Genomic DNA, 19841 nt, shown 5'->3' with positions numbered 1-19841 from the left:
TGGGAAGCTGAGGTCGCCAATTCACTTGAGGCCAGGAGTTCGAGACCAGCCTGGCCAACGTTGCGAAACCTCATCTCTACTAAAAAAACAAAAATAATACAAAAATTATCCGGGCATGGTGGCGGTACATGCCTGTAATTCCAGCTACTTGGGAGGTTGAGGCACAAGAACTGATTGAAATTGGGAGGAGGTGGTTTCAGTGAGCTGAGATGGCACCACAGCACTCCAGCCTGGGCAACAGAGTGATACTCTGTCTCAAAAAAAAAAAAAAAAAAAAAAAATTATTTGGTAGCTCTTGTTTTCATAGGTTTCCCAGTGCAAGGATGATTATTTAGATTTGTAGCCCCAATTATGCCTGCAGAACCCTATCTACTCCAACTTTCTTTAAATAGATGGAAAAAAAATACTTAGGAAGAGGTATCATTAACAACACAAAAACAGTAGAATTACATGTTTGATGCCATGTTACTTAATCAATGAATGTGTGGGAATTCTTCTTTTGCCCACAGATACTATAAAGAAGAAAGCCCTTTTCTTCTTGAAGAAGACTATCACTGTCTTACCCTTGCATGGGAAAACCTTCGTGGTCAATACAACCTCCTCTCACATTTCTCCACCAAACAAACCTCACAAAGGAGCTATATCAAACTCGGTCACTATATCCTAAAATAACAGTATGTTTCTATATGAAAAAATTCTTTTTTTAAACTTTATACATTGTCAAACATTTGATAATATTTTCCATAATTTTATTCTAAGGCTTTAGGAATGAAAATGTCTAGATTTTATTAAACCAAGTTGGCACATTTTTAGTAGTTTCTCTAAAAGGTGCCTGACAAGGTCTACAAAGTTATTATTTTGATTAATGCTCATCTTCTCAGACATCTATAAAATGAGGCTAGTATTGCCTAACACTTAAACCTCTACAACCTCTGATGTGAAGGCAGCAGATTGGCTTTCTTGGCATACTTATCCTGCTGCCCTTATTATCTCTGTGGCTCTAAGGGCTCCATCTTCCAGACGCTGTGAGCTTGCGGATTTGTTATGCTGAATCCGAAGGCTTGAAGATGCTTCTCAGTGTTACAACATAAACACAAGAGCAGAATCCAATGTGACACCATACTGCAATGTATAATTATATGTGAGTCTCAAGAATCTGTCTTGAAAGAATTTCTTGCTCTTTAAAATAATTGTCAATATTGGCTATCTTATTATTTTCCCTACATTTTCAGAACTCCTTAGGTGGCTACCACTAAAGCATACTAAGAGGAATATAACTACAATAAACATTTGCTAGAATTTCAAGCAAGAAGCAAACACAATAAATATATCAAAGGTGAAAATATATTGGCTAAAAGAGTATAATTAACATATAGTTCAAAACATTGAATTGACATGGAGTTCATCAGTTTCTACAAAAAATTGTAAGAAATAAAAGCCAAAGATTACATTGCATTTTATAAATACCGAAATATTAGATATGTGACAATTATATTTGACACTATGGTTCTACTCCATTAAAATATGAATGTGTACCTAATAAGATAGAGAAATTTACCCTCCTACCTGGAAAAACAAACAATAGCAATATATCTGAAATGACTGTTTTCAAATTACAGGGCACAAGGCAACAAAGAACAGCGATCTCAGGGAAATGGGATACAAATGACATGATCCATATTGCACCAGTTTCCCACCTTGAGAGTTTCTAGGTTACAACACAGAGGGACCCAGAGGAGCTTGGTGGATTCCCTAAATTGTGAAGAAAGAGCCAGGATTTGAGAGAAATCAAGGAGGCTAGCGTTTGGAAAATAGAGTATCAAAAAAGCAAGAGTTATACATATAGAACTCTAAAAATTTGCAGCGTCAGTCAAGTCTTTAGTTTATCAGCTCATGCGTGATACCCTGAAGAAATTATCCAAGGGCAAAAAAGGATCAGAGTTACAATGCCCAGTATGTGTATAATGCATACTCCTACCAGACAGACTGGAAAATCTCATGATTCACTGGACATTCACTGAGTAGAGAACACCAAAGGGTTGTGCCTCACTATTGGGTAGTAATTGGTCCAAGACTGAAGACCTCTAGCAAAGAAAGTTCCTACAACAGTTGCCGAAAGAGTCTGTTGTTAACATATTATCTTTTTTGAATGCTCCATAAAACTATTTCGTGGGAGCCACTCTGAATAATCTGTATTTGCCTCAAGATCAAATTTCCTTGTACTTTTAATAGGAAACTTTTATATTCTTACTAAGAAACAAGTGGATCTATAAACTAAATACCTTTTCATTATTTTCCAAAATACAGAAGAGAAAAGATGTTAAAAGACCGTTTCAGAGAGACAGACCAGACTTTCTTTCTAAAAGGATTACTTTTTTTTTTTTTTTCTTGAGACAGAGTCTTGCTCTGTCGCCTAGGCTGTAGTGCAGTAGCACAATCTTGGCTCCTGCACAACCTCTAACTCCTGGGTTCAAGTGATTCTCTTGCCTCAGCCTCCAGAGTAGCTGGGATTACAAGCACCTGCCACCGCACCCAGCTAATTTTTGTATTTTTAGCAGAGACAGAGTTTCGCCACCTTGGCCAGACAGGTCTCAAACTCCTGACCTCAAGTGATCCACCCATCTCGGTCTCCTAAAGTGCTGGATTATAGGCATAAGCCACTGTGCCCGGCCTCTTTATGTGGAATACTTTTAATGAGGAAATGTAACTCCAAAGAACTGCGCATTTAGACTTGGAGTTCCCAAAACAGAATTAAATTGCTTAATTTTTACATATACTTAACAAATCAAAGTGAGGTCGTAATTTAAATTATGAGGAGGTTATCATTGATTGTGTTTGTTATATAACTTTTTAGAGAAGCTGCCTGATACTCACCAAATTAGAAAACACTAATAGTGATATGAAGATATATTTAATTTCAAAGTTAACACTATATTATTTGATGCATATACTATTATATGTGTAATTTCCCAGTTTATTAATGTATTTAAATAGAGTGGGCAAAAAATAATGTATTTAGGAAAATACAATGATCATTTTTCTACATTTCTGTAGAAAATGCTTATTTGAAAGGTAGCTTTTGTTAATAGTCTTCCTTTACTACAAATACACTACATTCATTTCATGCCTTTATATTATAATTGATGCTCATTTTGGCCCACATTCCTTTTTTTTCCTACATTACCTTAAGTTACCAACGAAAATCTTAAGGAAATGAAATCCCAAGGGGATAGACTAGAGAAAAACAGTATACCCTGGACATCAACTTGAAAACTTTCATGTGGAACCTAAGCTAGATCTAATTTGTGCAAGTGACACTCTCTGCTATAAGAGTAGACCAAAATATATTGATTTTTTTACAGACGGTTTTTTCAGCAGGCTTATTAAAAAATGCCAACATGAAAATATTAGTTACAAAATTGTAGTGCCCATAATGTTTTACAGAGCATGGCATTCAGGGGAATTAAAAACCATAAAAATGTTTCCAAATTTATATTGGATACTCTCAGATGCCCTGTTAACTTGAAATATCATCAAAGTAATCTGTGTTCAAATGTATCTGCAGTAACTTTATAACATATCCTATTATAAGACCTTATTGAATATTCGAACTGTTTTTTGTGTGTTTATTTTTTAAAAGAAGCATTGCCTTTTCAATTTTAGTTTGTAGAACATGCTAGTGCAATACATATTTTTATTTCAAACATGTATTCATGATTATCACCCCAGGAAGTGGACCCTGGTAGCTGAGGAATTGATTTTTCAAGGATTACTAAACCAAAATCAACATAAAAGTCCGTGGGTCATATCACTAAACTAAACACTGTATATTTAAATGTATGCTTTGCAAGTTTTAGTAAGAAAGTAATGTGTCTCTTACACCTTTGTGGTGGCCATCAAATTGCTTTCTTGACTTCCAAAGTTATTTATATAGAACCTGCATACATAAAACAAATAAGTATTTATCTTCTCTAATATATGCATAAACAGAAAAGACTGTGGGACCACAGCAGGGTCCCCAATTATAAGTCAGCCACAACTATTCTGTGTGATTATTGGCTACAGTGAATCTGGAAAAAAATATTGCTGTTGGATTTTAATGTCTTTGTATGCTTTTAGACATCCCTGAGACTAAAAAGTCACTATAGAATTTTGCAAATAAGCAACCTTTCTTCCTAGTCACACAGCATGTTCTCAGCAAAGAAAAACACATGTGGGAAACAAGCAAATGCACCTTTCAAAATTAATTTGTGTCAGGAACGAAGCTGTCTCCAACTCTAATTTCAGTTTGTAAACGGTTTCAACACTTGATATTTCTCTTCGTCAATATATCTACATGAGTTTCTCATATGGTTTTTCATGACAGTAGAGAAATCTTGAGAAAACCATGCTGTAAGTCACATCTTTTAATATACACAGTGTCTGGCTACATTTTTACCCAGGAAGCACTTACTCATGCCCAGGCATTCAAATGTTAATGGCCACTATTTCAAATTTAACATGGAGGCTCACATACCTTAAAATGAGTAAATCTCCATCTTTTGTTTCTATGAATCAGTATAATTTATTTAGAGATTTTATTTAATACAACTAATAAAAATCAACAATGCGAACTGTACTCAACATTGGTCAGTATATCAACAGTTGGATATTTAGATACAGACGACCTGGCTTTTCTTTTGATCTCATTCAACTATTTAAGCTCTATTAATGATGTACATTTTAGTTCTAGTTGGGGTGAGCATATTAAGTTAATATATTAAACAAAGTAGTAAGTGAGGGGTTAGTTATGAGACCTTACGTTAAACAAGTATGAAGTCTAAGCATTTTGGTGGTTTGATGTTTAGGTGTGCACTGCCAAGAGTAATGTGGTTCATGCCACTGTTATAAAAGCTTTGGTCCAAAAAGAAGTTCTTGGTTTCAAATTTTGTCATTTTGGGGGCTAAAAGCCAAATAAACCTGGTACAATATGCAATTTGTTTCATCATTAGCTCTAGCACATGTAAGAAAACAAACAGTAACTACATGTCAAATCATTACATTTCCAAAAAACTTCTGGCCCCATAGTATCCTAGTTCCTGTATTTGCTTCACAAAATGGAAGCAAGATTCTAACTCAATGTTTTCTGCTACAATAATACAAGTCAATTGTATGTTTCCCTGTGGCTTTTTCTTTATTTTAAAAAATTGTATTTGGACAGACAGCACATACAAACTTATCTATTGTTTAAAATTGGGGTTCCTATATGGAGAATAATTTGGTTGCTAACTTTGAACACACACACAAAAGAAATATATATGGACAACGCCAATCATTAAAGTTTTAAAATAATGTTAAAATTAAAATGGTTTTTGTTGGTTTAATGTCTGTTTTGTCAGAAACTTAGATTGCAACCCAGCCTTCTTTCTGTTTTCCAATTGCTTGGTAGATTTTTCTCCGTCCCTTTATGGGATCAAATCAACAAGGAATTCTAACTATTCTAAATATGTATGCACCCAACACAGGAGCACCCAGATTTATTAAGCAAGTTCTTAGAGATCTTCAAAGAGACTTAGACTCCCACACAATAATAGTGGGAGACTTTACTACCCCACTGACAATATTAGATCACCTAGACAGAGAATTAACAAACATATGCAGCACCTGAACTCAGCACTAGACCAAATGGACCTGATAGATACAGTCAGAACTCTCCACCCAGAAACAACAGAATTTACATTCTTCTCATCGCTACATAACACATAATCTAAAATTAATCACAAAATTTAAAGTAAAACACTACTCAGTAAATGCAAAAGAACTGAAATCATAACTCACATTCTTTCAGACCACAGTACAATCAAATTAGAAATTAAGACTAAGAAATTCACTCAAAACCATACAATTACATGGAAACTGAATAACCTGCTCCTGAATCACTTTTTGGTAAATGATGAAATTAAGGCAGAAATGAAGAAGTTCTTTGAAACTAATGAGAACAAAGGCACAACATACCAGAATCTCTAGGACACAGCTAACACAGTGTTAAGAGGGAAATTTATAGCACTAAAAGTCCACATCAAAAAGTTAGAAACATCTCAAGTTGACAACCTAATATCACAACTAAATAACTAGAGAAATCAAGAGCAAAGAAATCCCAAAGCTATCACAAGACAATAACCAAAATCAGAGCTGAAGTGAAGGAGATTGAGACATGAAAAACCGTTTGAAAGATCAACAAATCCAGGAGCTGTTTTGGGGAAAACATTAATCAAGTAGAAAGACTGTTAATTAGATTGATAAAGAAGAAACAGAAGATTCAAGTAAACACTATCAAAAACAACAAGGAGGTTATTACCAATGACCCCACAGAAGTACAAACAACAATCAGAGAATATTATGAACACTTATATGCACGTACACTAGAAAATCTAGAAGAATTTCCTGGATACATACACCCTCCTAAGACTGAACTAGGAAGATATTAAAACCCTGAAGAGACCAATAGTGAGCTCTAAAATTAAGGCAGTAACAAATAACCTACCAATCAACAAAAGCCCAGCACCAGACAGATTCACAGCTGAATTCTACCAGAGGTATAAAGAGCTGGTACCATTTCTACTGAAACTATTCCAAAAACTTCAGGCCAATATCCTTGACTGACAGCAATGCAAAAATTCTCAATAAAATACTGGCAAACCAAATCCAGCATCACATCAAAAAGCTTATCCACCATGATTAAATAGGCTTTATCCCTGGGTGCAAGGTTGGTTCAACATACACAAATCAGTCAATGTGATTCGTTACATTAACAAAACTAAAGACAAAAAGCATATGATTATCTCAATAGATGCAGAAAAAGACTTTCTCTAAAATTCAACACCCTTTCATATTTTTCATTTTCAATAAACTAGGTATTGAAGGAAATTGCCTCAAAATAAAAAGATCCGTATAAGACAAACCCACAGCTAACATTATACTGAATGGGCAAATGTTGGAAGCATTCCCCTTGAAACCAGCACAAGACAAGTATGCCCTCTCTCACCACTCCTATTCAACATACTATTGTAAGTTCTGGGTAGTGCAATCAGGCAAGAGAAAGAAACAAAGGGCAACAATAGAAGAGAGGAGGTCAAACTATCTCTATTTGCAGACGACGTGATCATCTATCTAGAAAACCCCATGGTCTCATTGCGAAAGCTTCTTAAGCTGGTAAACGACTTCAGCAAAGTCTCAGGATACAAAATCATATGCAAAAATCACTTGCATTTCTATACACCAATGACAGTCAAACTGAGAGCAAAACTAGGAATGAACTCCCATTAATAATTGCCACAAAAAGAATAAAATACCTAGTGATACAGATAACCAGGGAGGTGAAAGATCTCTAGAAGGAGAGCTACAAAACACTACTCAAAGAAATCGGATATTGACACAAACAAATGGAAAACCATTCCACGCTCATGGATAGCAAGATTCAATATCATTTAAATGGCCATATTGTCCAAAGCAATTTATAGAATCAACACTATGCTTATTAAACATTCTTCACAGAACTAGACAAACATTGCCATTCTTCACAGAATTAGAAAAAACTACTTTAAAATGCACATGGAACCAAAAAAAGAGCCCAACGGCCAAGACAATCCTAAGTAAAAAGAACAAAGCTGGGGACATAACATTATCCAACTTTAAACCATACTACAGGTCTATAGTAACCAAAGCAGCGTGGTACTGGCACAAAAACAGTCACATAGACCAATGGAACAGAACAGAGAATTCAGAAATAATACTGCACAACTACAACTATCTTATCTTCAACAAACCTGACAAAAACAAGCAATAGGGAAAGGATTCCCTATTCAATAAATGGTGCTGGGATAACTGCCTAGACATATGCAGAAGATTAAAACTGGACCCCTCCCTTACTGCATATACAAAAATTAACCAGGATAGATTAAAGACTTAAATGTAAAACCTAAAACTATAAAAACCCTGTAAGACAACCTAGGCAATACCATTCAGGACACAGACAAAAACAAAGATTTCATGATGAAGACGCCAAAAACAATTGCAACAAAACCAAAAATTAACAGATGGGATCTAAACTGAAGAGCTTCTGCAAAGCAAAAGAAACTATCAACAGAGTAAACAGACAACCTACGGAATGGGAGAAAAGTTTTGCAAACTATGCATCCAACAAAGGTATAATATCAAGCATCTATAGGAACTTAAACACATTTACAAGAAAAAGACAAGCAATCCCATAAAAAAGTGGGCAAAGAACATGAACCTTTCAAAAAAAGACAAATGCAGGCCTAATCATATGAAAAAAAAAGTTCAACATCACTGACTGTTAGAGAAATGCAAATCAAAACCACAATGGGGTACCATCTCCCACCAGTCAGACTGGCTATTATTAAAAAGTCAAAAAATAACATGCTGGTCAGCTTGTGGAGATAAAGGAATGCTTATACACTGTTGGTGGGAATGTAAATTAGTTCAATCATTGTGGAAGACAGTGTGGAATTCCTCAAAGACATAAAGACAGGAATACTATTCCACCCAACAATCTCATTACTAGGTATACATACAAGGGAATATAAATCATTCTGTTATAAAGTTAAATGCATGCATATGTTCATTGAAACACTATTCACAATATCAAAGACATGGAATCAACCTAAATGCCCATCAATGATAGACTGGATAAAGAAAATGTGGTAAGTATACACCATGGAATACTATGCAGCCACCAAAAGAATGAGATCATGTCCTTTGCAGGGACATGGATGGAGTCGGAGGCCATTATCCTTAGCAAACTAACACAGGAACAGAAAACCAAATACTGCATGTTCTCACTTATAAGTGGGAGCTAAATGATGAGAACACATGGACACGTAAGAGGGGAACAACACACACTGGGGCCTATTGGAGGGTGGAGGGTGGGAGGAGGAAGAGGATCATTTTACTATTGGGTACTAGGCTTAATACCTAGGTGATAAAATAATCCATACAACAAACCCCTCATGACACAAGTTTACCTATGTAACAAAACTGCACATGTACCCCTGAACTTAAAAGTTTAAAAAAATTAAGATGGCTTTTCTCAATACCATTATTCAATAATCTCTATAACAACTTTCTGAAAATCTATTTAGCAGGACACATTGCATACACTATTGGATGCCCAGCCAAAATATATCTCCCATTTATTTTGTACTAACACTGTGCTGATTTCGTCCAGGTATATACAAGGAATGTGCTCAGGGGGAAGTGAGTACCACTGTATCCTGAGGGCAAGAATTATACTTGGTATAATTCACTCATGGTTAATTCATGACCTGATGTTAGTTATTGGTTTAGTGTGGGCATGTCCTGAAAAATGAGGCATGAAAGGAAGTTCGCTCAGAAGAAATGTACCTCGGTGTGTGTTTTCCTTCTTAAATAAAATTAACAAGATGCTCTAGAAGTATTGAATTTGCTGCCTTTGGTCAAAAGCTGTAAAGGCAGGATGACTAGAGTTATTGCAATTATTTTATGATAAAATCCAAAGGAATTAGAGAAGCCCTTTTAGAAGCGCTGCATGTTTGAACTGCTGAAGTAATCAATCCTGGAAACACTTGCCATATTCCAGACAAATTTAATTGAATATTCTGGTTTTTTTAGAGCAGAAGACACCTAATGGACACTCCTACCATAGATATCTTAATTAAAATGTTATCCTACAGGCATGTTTATATGTCACTAGGTATTTATAAATGATTAAATACTTTTGAAAACAAGTTCAAATCACCTATTTGTGTGATAACATCTATTATGTTATATAGATCTAACATTTGTTATTTTTGCCTACTTGAGCCTATTTGCCTTTTTCTTTTTTTTTTTTTTTTTTTTTTTTTTTTTTGAGAGAGTCTTGCTCTGTGGCCCAGGCTGGAGTGCAGTGGTGCAATCTCGGCTCACTGCAAGCTCCACCTCCCGGGTTCAAGCAATTCTCCTGCCTCAGCCTCTCTGAGTAGCTGGGACTACAGGCGCCCGCCACCACGCCCGGCTAATTTTTTTGTATTTTTAGTAGAGACGGGGTTTCACCGTGGTCTCGATCTCCTGACCTCGTGATCCGCCCGCCTCGACCTCCCAAAGTGCTGGGATTACAAGCGTGAGCCACCGCGCCTGGCCTTATTTGCCTTTTTCTATAATCTATCACCTCAATTTTTTTCTTTTCAAGCCACTCTGTTCTTCTTCATAGACCATGAGGATCCCATGTAGTTGACCCTGCCCTCCCATTCGTAGGCTGGGTACATAATCTAGGACCACATACATAGATGCATTCAGTGATGTACAGATGTGCCACAACATCAGGCTCAGTTTGGGTATTTTCACTTGTGGGGTTCTTTGAATGGCAGTATTTTTCCTAGAGCAAGTTGGTAGCCATCTTGCCACCATGAAGGATCACAGTTTATAGGAGAATTTGCACTCAGAAAAGCATAGCTGCAGGAAGGAAAGAAGATTCCTGATGACGTTATTTGCCCTCTTGGGTCCAGCTCTGTCTGAAGAAGCAATAGTCCCAAACTTTTCAGTTATGTTAGTTAATAAATCCACTCCCTGTTGAATTTCTGCCATATACAATAAAAAAAAGTCCCACCTAACACTCCTGCTTAAAAGTCCTGCTCAGGACCTATTTCAAGAAGCCTCCTGTCCTTATAATTAACTATATAAATCATACGGAATATATAGAACTGTTACAGTGGCATCATCATACTTAGATTATTACACTGGTACCTAATTAATTAAAATAATTCCATAGGTCTTATATTGAAATTATTGATAATCCTAGATTAGATTCATTTTTCAGCATATATTATTTATTAATTTCTTTTACTTATGGAGTTTTTAACTAGATAGACTGATGCCTATCAATAATACACATTGTTCTTTGAAAATGATTTATTATTCTCTGTATTCACTGAATGTTAATCCTATCTTTAATTCATTTAAGTTTTTTTCCTGGATTGTGGTATTTTTCTTTTTAGGCTTTTCCACAGTTCTTCATATCTGAAGATAAACAGATTAAAAACATCTATTGCCTTTAGCACTGTGTAATGGATGATTAATTTAGTCCATCTATTTTTTGTTTCTTTGAGACTGAGTCTCGCTCTGTCCCCCAGGCTGGAGTGCAGTGGTGCGATCTCGGCTCATTGCAAGCTCTGCCTCCCAGGTTCATGTCATTCTCCTGCCTCAGCCTCCCGAATAGCTGGGACTACAGGGCCCGCCACCATGCCTGGCTACTTTTTTTTGTATTTTTTAGTAGAAACGTGGTTTCACCGTATTAGCCAGGATGGTCTCCATCTCCTGACCTCGTGATCCGCCTGCCTGGGCCTCCCAAAGTGCTCGGATTACAGGCGTGAGCCACCACGCCTGGCCTCAATTTAGTCCATCTTTTAATGCACTAGTTTAAGCTGCTATGTAAGTCACTGAGTGTTGCATGCTAGTTATATTTTTATATTTTAGAAGTTTATTACTTTAAAAATGACAGCTAGGACAACTATCACAATATATGTTCAGTTTCCTCACTGGATTCATATATTGTCAACATTTTTAACTCCTTAGGAGTCTTTCCATTTTTGCTAGCTGTTCTGTGCATTTTAATAATTTTATTTTTGTATATTTTATCCATCAATTTTAAGTGTCCTATACACCTGAAACAATAGGGGTATCTTCACCACCACTTTGCTACACCTGTTTCTTTCCAATATAACTATTATTCATAGAGTTACCATGTAACCTTCAACATTCCTGATTCACTGAGGTTTTTCACGGGGTGCATATTTTATTGGTAACAAGGTATAAAAACAGCATTTTTTTTAACTCACCTGTGATTCTATTTTCTACTTCACCTACTTACAATTTAGTTACCTTACTGCTTTCATGTACCTTTTTGAGCTATTGTAAATTTTTAATGAAGAATATAAAACAAATAAATCTATAAAACAAAATACCTGTTTTTCTCTTCATTTTTTTTGCAATTTACAGCGTATTTTTATATACCTTATGTTATTTTTGCTCTTTCCAAAACCTAGGTAGTATGAGTATTCTTTTGTGGCCAAAAATGACCCCCAAAGTGGCAATCCCTGAACTAAATCCTGGTCTAGTGCTCTTCTATTTGCACCAGGCAAATTGGAATATTCTGAATGTTTCAGAAATGCCAAACTAAAGGAATTAAACTCTACCCTGAAAACCCTTTGAAGTAATTCTATCAGGGAATTATATAAATGAAGGTAAATATGTTGAAACTGATGAAAAGTATGCTTTCCCACACATTTAATTCTGACTTCTGAAGTATTTTTATTGTAATTGTTATAAAATTTGTTTATGGCAAGTAATTTATTTATCACACAAATTAACAGCATACCACTTGGTGAACATTCTACACAGAAGCATTTTGGATAGAATTAATTCATTTACGTTTAGTAGTCCAGAAGATTTGTTTTACCTGTTTAAATGTGAGACGTTGCCAAAATTACAACAGACAACTACAGAGAAGAATATACGGCAGCCTTAATATGGGGAGCTTATTTTCATTTTCAAACAAAGTAACAGATAATGTTCTCACACTATTTAACATGGATTAAAAAAAAAAAAAAAAAACATGGATATTACTTACAGCTGTATCTGCAAAGGTCTCTTCATAAAATGCTAACATCAGAGCAAACTGTACAACTGTATATATCTTTAATAGCTGAGATGAAGATGATGAGAAGGGAACTTCTTTGCCAGTGACCTAGGTAGACAAGAACCATTTCCTTTATATTGCTCCAGACTTATTTCTCTTACTGAAATTCACACTAAGAGAGAGATTTGAAAAAAAGTATCCGCTATTTTTTTTAAAAGACAAACATAATTTTTAAAAATAGAAACATGTCGGTATGTTAGGAGACTTTTTTTTCTCATTTTGAAAGCATTACAATTATGATGTAGTCTGCCTTAAAAAGCAGCATAAGAACTAATTCAGCAATATGTGCAAATAATAAAGAGAGCCAAAATGCATGGGATGGATCTCCCCTATTTGATAATACATCCATGATCATATCTGGCGGCAAAAGCAAAGTAAAAGAAAAAACAGAAGGTGCCAGATGCGGCGGCTCACGCCTGTAATAGCAGCACTTTCAGAGGCCGAAGTGAGCGGATCATTTTAGGCCAAGAGTTGGTGACCAGCCTGGCCAACATGGTGAAACCCCATCTCTACCAGTAATACAAAAATTAGCTGAGCACAGTGGCACACACCTGTAATCCCAGCTACTCAGGAGGCTGAGGCAGAAGAACTGCTTGAACCTGGCAGGCAGAGGTTGCAGTGAGCCAAGACTGCATGACTGCACTCCAACCTGGGAGACAGTCCCCAAAAAAAAAAAAAAAAAAAAAGAGGGTGATCTTGGCAGTATAGGTAATCATGCTTCAAAGAAAAATACTATTTTATTGGTAACAACTTTTCTAAAGTTATTTATTGGAAACTTTGGAAAAGTTGTTTCCAATAGACTACGTTTCTACTCTAGCATTTGAGTTTCCCCAAAATGCTACACATCTATTTCTTTAATGCAGAATCCAGCACTCATATAACTTTAAAATACTGTACTCACTTTGAGTTATCTATTGACAAAATGAAAAATAATAAATCGCTCATAGCAAACAACTTTTTGGAGTTGAAATATAAAAATTTCACCTATATCAAGTTGGTGGATTGTTGCGCAATGAATTGTGAACATAAAAGTGTCTGGGAAACTTATTCCTAGCGGCTTTGGTAACTGAATGAGAAAATGTCATTATTTAGATTAGGATTTTTTCAAAATAAAGTATTTAAATAAAACATCTTATTTTATTTCCTTGAAACATAACAGGCTAACTTTTGTACACATAGTATCAACCTTGAAATTACATTTATTTGATAAGAAATCACAACTTATATTCTAAATGATTAAAAAGAAACTTCTCTTTCTTCCCCAGAGGAGTAATTTTGGGTTAAAACTGAATTTTTCATTTGGGTTCTGCTGTTTTAAAGATCTATCTTTTTTATTTTTGGTTTTCAACGTGGTTTCTGCGTTTAATTCTTCTACTCTACTATAAAATAAATATAGTTATGGTTTGACCCAAAATCCACAGTCTTAATGTGACTTTAGATACATCTGTTCTGGGGGCCTCAGTTTTTCATGAGTGGAGTTAAGTTTAGACTGGCTCATTCCTAAGGTTCCCTCCATTTCTAGTGTTCTAGGACTCTGTGTCTGAGCCGCATGTATTTGTGAAGTTATGCCGTACACAAAGGCAGGCGTTAAAGTCGATATGAAAACCAGCCTCTGTAGCACTGCTGCACAATCTGTGCTCCTAGGTAAAAGGCAGTGTTCACCTGGGAGAAGGCACTCCTTTAATTGGCACATAGTTGGTGGATACTCACTAAGTTATGCACCACAGGACTGCATCTGACTGGGGGAACATCTTTTTACAGATTTGCATGAAAACAGCATATATACAGGCTGGCTGTGGACCTGACAATATGAGACAATCTTCACCATTTCCAATTCTGTGAACTCTATTTACCTCTGGAATTTCTTCACTTAGACCAAGTCTTGGTTTACCTGGACCCCATCCTGGTCCTTTAAATATGACAGAAAACTTATTGAAGAATCCAGGTGTGGCCCAGAATGTAGTCCATATGGAAAATAAGTGATGGAACTAGACAGAATAAAAAAAAGAGCTTATTTCACATAAGATAAATAGGACAGAAAGATTAAATACCAAAAGTTATGTATATTATTTAATTGTTCAAGGTAATTTACATATTTAAAACATGTTATGCCTGATTAGAGCAACAGAAATTAATGTGTAATTGCATTCCATGCTGTAATCTATTCTATGCACTGTGCACCATTAAGTGCGTTGTTGTCAATATTTCTAAAGTTCAATAAAATTATAATTTTGAAATGTAAAAACAGGGCAATTGTTTAGACAATCAGCAAAGTAGGAAAAAAATGAGTTAAGAAGCTTTGCTTCCAATGGAATTAACTAGCACCCTGTGCACTCAACATCCCTCCATAATGACACCTTTTCTTTCTTTTTTATTTTTTTCAAGACAGAGTCTCACTCTGTTGCCCAGGCTAGAGTGCAGTGCAGTGACTTTGGCTCACTGCAACCTCTGCCTCCTGGGTTCAAGTGATTCTCCTGCATCAGCCTCCTGAGTAGCTGGGATTACAGGTGCTTGCCACCATGCCAGGCTAATTTTTGTAGTTTTAGTGGCGAAGGGGTTTCGCCATGTTGGCCAGGCTGGTTTTGAACTCCTGACCTCATGATCCACCTGCCTCAGCCTCCCAAAGTGCTGGGATTACAGGCCTGAGCCACCATGCCCTGCCAATGACACCTTTTCTAAGTGTTGCTGAGTGGATACAAAAGTTGAACATGATAACATATAAAGATTGCCTATCTGTTTAAAAATTTAAAATACAAATATTTACTATATTGTGTTACAGACAACATATATTCATAAAATTACTCTAAGTAGTTTGTGATACTAGACTTGAGTATTAAATAGTCTATATTCTATAATTAGAGATCGAAAAGTTTGCTAACTGAGGCAAAAGTTCCCCTTGAGTCTCATAGCAGGAATCCACATTCTTTAAGTATCATGCATTTCACATGTATAGAAGTTAAAAGTGTGCCCACGTGATAAATGTTCAATAAATGTTCGCCGTTTATGACATATATATGATCATAATGCACCAGGAGACTAAAAAGACTCCTAGGGATTGAGCATCAGCTATAGACTCTAGAGATGAGTTCTATGATAATTATAGAAATAAATTAATGGAGAAAGAGGTTTTGGCTCTATCAGAATTTGTGATTTTGCTAGTTTTCAATGAGTTGAACCATGAAGATTATAAAAAATAACTTAAAGTTGCTTAAAATATCTCAATAAGGAATCTGAAGCAATTCAGAAATAATTTAGAACATAACCATTTATGTCTAGTGTTCCATTATTGGAACCCTAAGCATGTGGGAGTTATTTATATCCTACTGCTCAAGGTCATCGCCAAACTCTAATTGGAAAAATTCAAAAAATTGCAGCCTCAGGCATAAATGAGTTAATGGAATAGATCTGAGGAATAGGTAAATGTTAGGTGGAAGCTTCGCCTGGGGCTTTGCAATAATAATATAGAAAACTAATGTGCGTAGAAGTTATAATGTACATTAATATACTTAATTTGTTTTGTAATTTCGGAAACTGAGTACAGTTCTGTTTCTATTATTCTGGACACAAGCCATGAGAAATACATGGTAATGTTTTAAAATAAAATATTGTTTTTCACTCATTTATTTCCCAATGCTCTGAAAATGTGTGATGCCAAAGGAGGGCAAGGTGAATGATTTATGCCTAATAATAGGGAAAACAAACAAACAAAACCCTGTGTCTGTTGGAAGCCATCCTAAGTTGCTTTGATGCCTCTGCAGAATAGGTGAGAAATTTACCTGTATATAAAGGAATGGACGTGAAAGTAAGTGAATGTCTTTGTAAGTTCAAGTATTCCTAATTATCACAACTTGCCAGCTTGACATTTCTCACAATATAAGTGAATATGTAAAAGACTAAACCTTAGACCCACTTGTGATAATTACTATGCTGAAGGAAATGCGAGGGGAAAGACCTGGAGAATTGAACCTAACACAGTTTCAGCAGCTGTCCATAAATACCTGTGATTTTCTGACCACCGTTCCTCTCAAAATACTAATCATTCCACTACGTGTGCAGCTCTTACTATATTTAATATTCACTTTCTCATTCTGTCTCAATTATAAACGCCCTTTTCCTCAGCAAGATTGTACACTCCCAAAGCCTTGCTTCTGAAAGAAATCACCCATCAACTGGCAGCACTGGCATCATATAGGGGCTTGTTTAGAAACACAGGATCTTGGACCAGACCACAGAACTACTGAACAGAATCTGCATTTCAGTAGGATCCTCTGATTAACATACACATTAAGTTTGCAAAGCTCTGCCCCTGGAGGATAGAGATGAAGGTGTCTATCTCTTTTTTAATGACTGCAATAAGGAGACAACTCCTATATGAAGAAAAGAGAGCTTTCAATGTACTATTTCTCAATTGGTTTTATTTACACAAAGCTTATTATTAATAAGAAAGGATCCAAAATATTTGCTTATATTCTCCTGAGATGTTATCATATTCTTAGTAAGTTTAATCAAGATAGAGACACAGAGAGAAATGCCATATAGTTGAGAAGAAAGAAGAGAGATAACCACCTTTCTTCTTTTGGTGTACGAGATTAAAATGCCTTTCACTGAACAACTGAAGGCAATTTGTTAAGGCCTTTTATGTAAAGAGGCAGCACAGCGAATAGGTTAAATTGAGTTAAGCAAATCTTGAGCTTAGCTTTCAACCCACCTTAGTTAAGTTTACAGCTAACAAGTTTTCTAACTTTGGGTCAATTATTTAAATTCTGGGAACCTTGGTTTCCTCCAACAGAAAATGGGAATGGAAAGAGCCACTACTTTATAAGGATTTAGTAATAGCTACGTTAAATATTTTTCTGCTGTGCTGTTAGCTATTAGCAGTGCACATAGTAGAAGCTCAATAGATGTCAATAATTTTGTTATTTCAACTTTCAGTGAAACTCGAAGTAGTCTGGAAAAGCTGACCCAACATGAGCCAGTAATTTCCTCACTTACCGAATGTTGTAACCAGTCCCCTGTACAGAGCTGTCATTGACCAACCTCTTCAGCTTTTCAAGTATTCTTATCTTTTTCTTATTTATGAGTGCCTAACCCCAGGAGTATTTGTGGTGGTCTGACTCTGACATATCAGAGCTTCACAGACATTCCTGATTTCTCTAGTGCCAACCATCGAGACCAGTGAACAACCAGTACCACATGTCTAACAGAAAACTGGTCTAGTCTGACAAGTCTTAGCAAGTGAGGTAATGCACAGACTTAACCAATCTGTAATAGTTCCTGACACTTGGGTCCAAGAACAGTAATGCAAAGGCCTCACGTTGAATTTCTAACCAGAGTCATGCACCCTGGAAGCAAATATTTTTCTTACTGTGGGATCAGCCTTAATTATACATGTTACTATTGCTCCTACTGAATACATGAATATATTTCAGGTCCATTCTGAGAAAGGATATGTTTAGAAGCCACTTTATTTTTCATTCTAGGCCGTAGACATATTTGAAAATTAGTTGTTTTAAAATGCATTTTGCCTGATTTGATTCAAACTTTTGCTTCTGCAATAATTATTTGTAAATTTTTTAATAGTTAAAAATTTTTTTCAGGTTAGTGTAATATACTTTCACTTTTCAACAGCTGATTTTTCTCTTAACTATAAGATTTATGAAATGATATAAATGAAGAAAAAATAAAAAACAAGTATGTTACCTGCACTTTGATTGGTTCAAATGTATTAATGGGATGTGTTAAGCCATATACAACTTTTTCATTTTCTGCTTCAAATGTCCCTGGAAGATAAATATTAAGGATATGAGATTTGGCTTCCTATAAAGTGAAGGAGCTGATTTAATTTTTTGATTTTAATATATTTTACTTACCAAAAATTCTATCCCAAATAATAAGAACACCAGCATAATTTTTGTCTATGCAATAACGATTTCTGCCTATGAGACAAAATATTAGAAAATATTTTTTTCAGAAAAATAGTTATGCTTTTTGACATACTTTCATCTTGTTTTTAGAATATATTCATAAAATTCAGATTTAAATAAGGTTATAATTTCCCTGGGAATGTCTTCTCATTTACATCAGATTTTATTCTCTAATAATGGAATTTTTATTTTTATTTTCCAATTAATTATACTAAAAAGGGGAAGTGTTTTCTTAAAGCTATATGTAAGCTTTCTTGTCAATTTTTCAGTATAAAAATTGAATAAATGTAAATAATTTTTTAAGGACCATTAAAGAATAAAAATTAAGAATTAAATGATACCAAAAATTATAAATGAGAAATAAAATAAGGAAACGATGTATGTAAATGTGTCTTTATTTTAAACTTTTGATGGGATGTCTATCCTTTTTAACTGCATCTGTTTCAGGAAGGAAATTTTCTACTTAGAGTGACACCTGACTAGTTTTTTTAAGATCATAAAAGCCATAGTAAAAAATAAACTACCCTTAATCAAAACTCATATATTTTTCCTGCCACTAAATGATTATAATGCAAATAGCTGGTCATTATTTATTTCATATTTTTATAAAACTTAAGTAGACATGATATCCACATGACTGTAAATCTAAAGAAAAAGAATAATTAATTAACCAAGCCACTACCCCAAGAAACTCAACTATCCTGTGTTCCCATTCCTTTGCATGGTTTCCATGCATGCAACCACACATTTGAATGCACGGATACAAGGAAAAATCTCCCATAGTGTAAAAGTAGAGAGAGATTGGCTGAACAGATGCAGACACCGTTGCTATATACATGGTTTAAATAATGGTTCTGAATTAGTAGGGAAGCATTTTGCCCCTTAAGGAACATTTGGCAATTTCTGGAGACATTATTGGTAGCCACACCTGGGAGGGGATACTAATGACATTTAATGGTTAGAGGCCAGTGAGGTTGCTAAATTTCCTACAGTGCACAGAACATCCTCCACAACAAAGAAGTATCTGTCCCAAAATGTCAATAGTGCTGACGTTGGGAAATCCTGATATAAGCAGGCCTGGGCATGGGAAAATGAAGTAAGAGGAAGTAGCAACTGTTTCATTTTGTAATGTGGACTTGTTCTTCTCGACTTCTTATATTCCTTTTTATTTTTTAATTTAATTTTTTTGAAGGGATTATGTCCCAATA

At 35.3% G+C, this 19841-nt stretch overlaps 1 protein-coding gene across 1 annotated transcript in view; it reads right to left on the bottom strand.

Moving 5' to 3' along the window:
- AGMO (alkylglycerol monooxygenase) overlaps positions 1-19841 on the bottom strand; it is a 345679-nt gene that overhangs the window by 158506 nt on the left and 167332 nt on the right. Inside the window, 4 exon segments of the mRNA XM_032753455.1 lie at positions 12641-12757; positions 14563-14697; positions 18410-18489; positions 18580-18645. Coding sequence (XP_032609346.1) covers positions 12641-12757; positions 14563-14697; positions 18410-18489; positions 18580-18645 — 398 coding nt within the window.

Source organism: Hylobates moloch, unplaced genomic scaffold (assembly GCF_009828535.3).
Source record: "Hylobates moloch isolate HMO894 unplaced genomic scaffold, HMol_V3 SCAFFOLD_1, whole genome shotgun sequence".
Lineage (NCBI taxonomy): Eukaryota > Metazoa > Chordata > Mammalia > Primates > Hylobatidae > Hylobates > Hylobates moloch.
The sequence above is the reverse complement of the archived record's forward strand: the minus strand, read 5'-3'. Positions and strand labels throughout refer to the sequence as shown.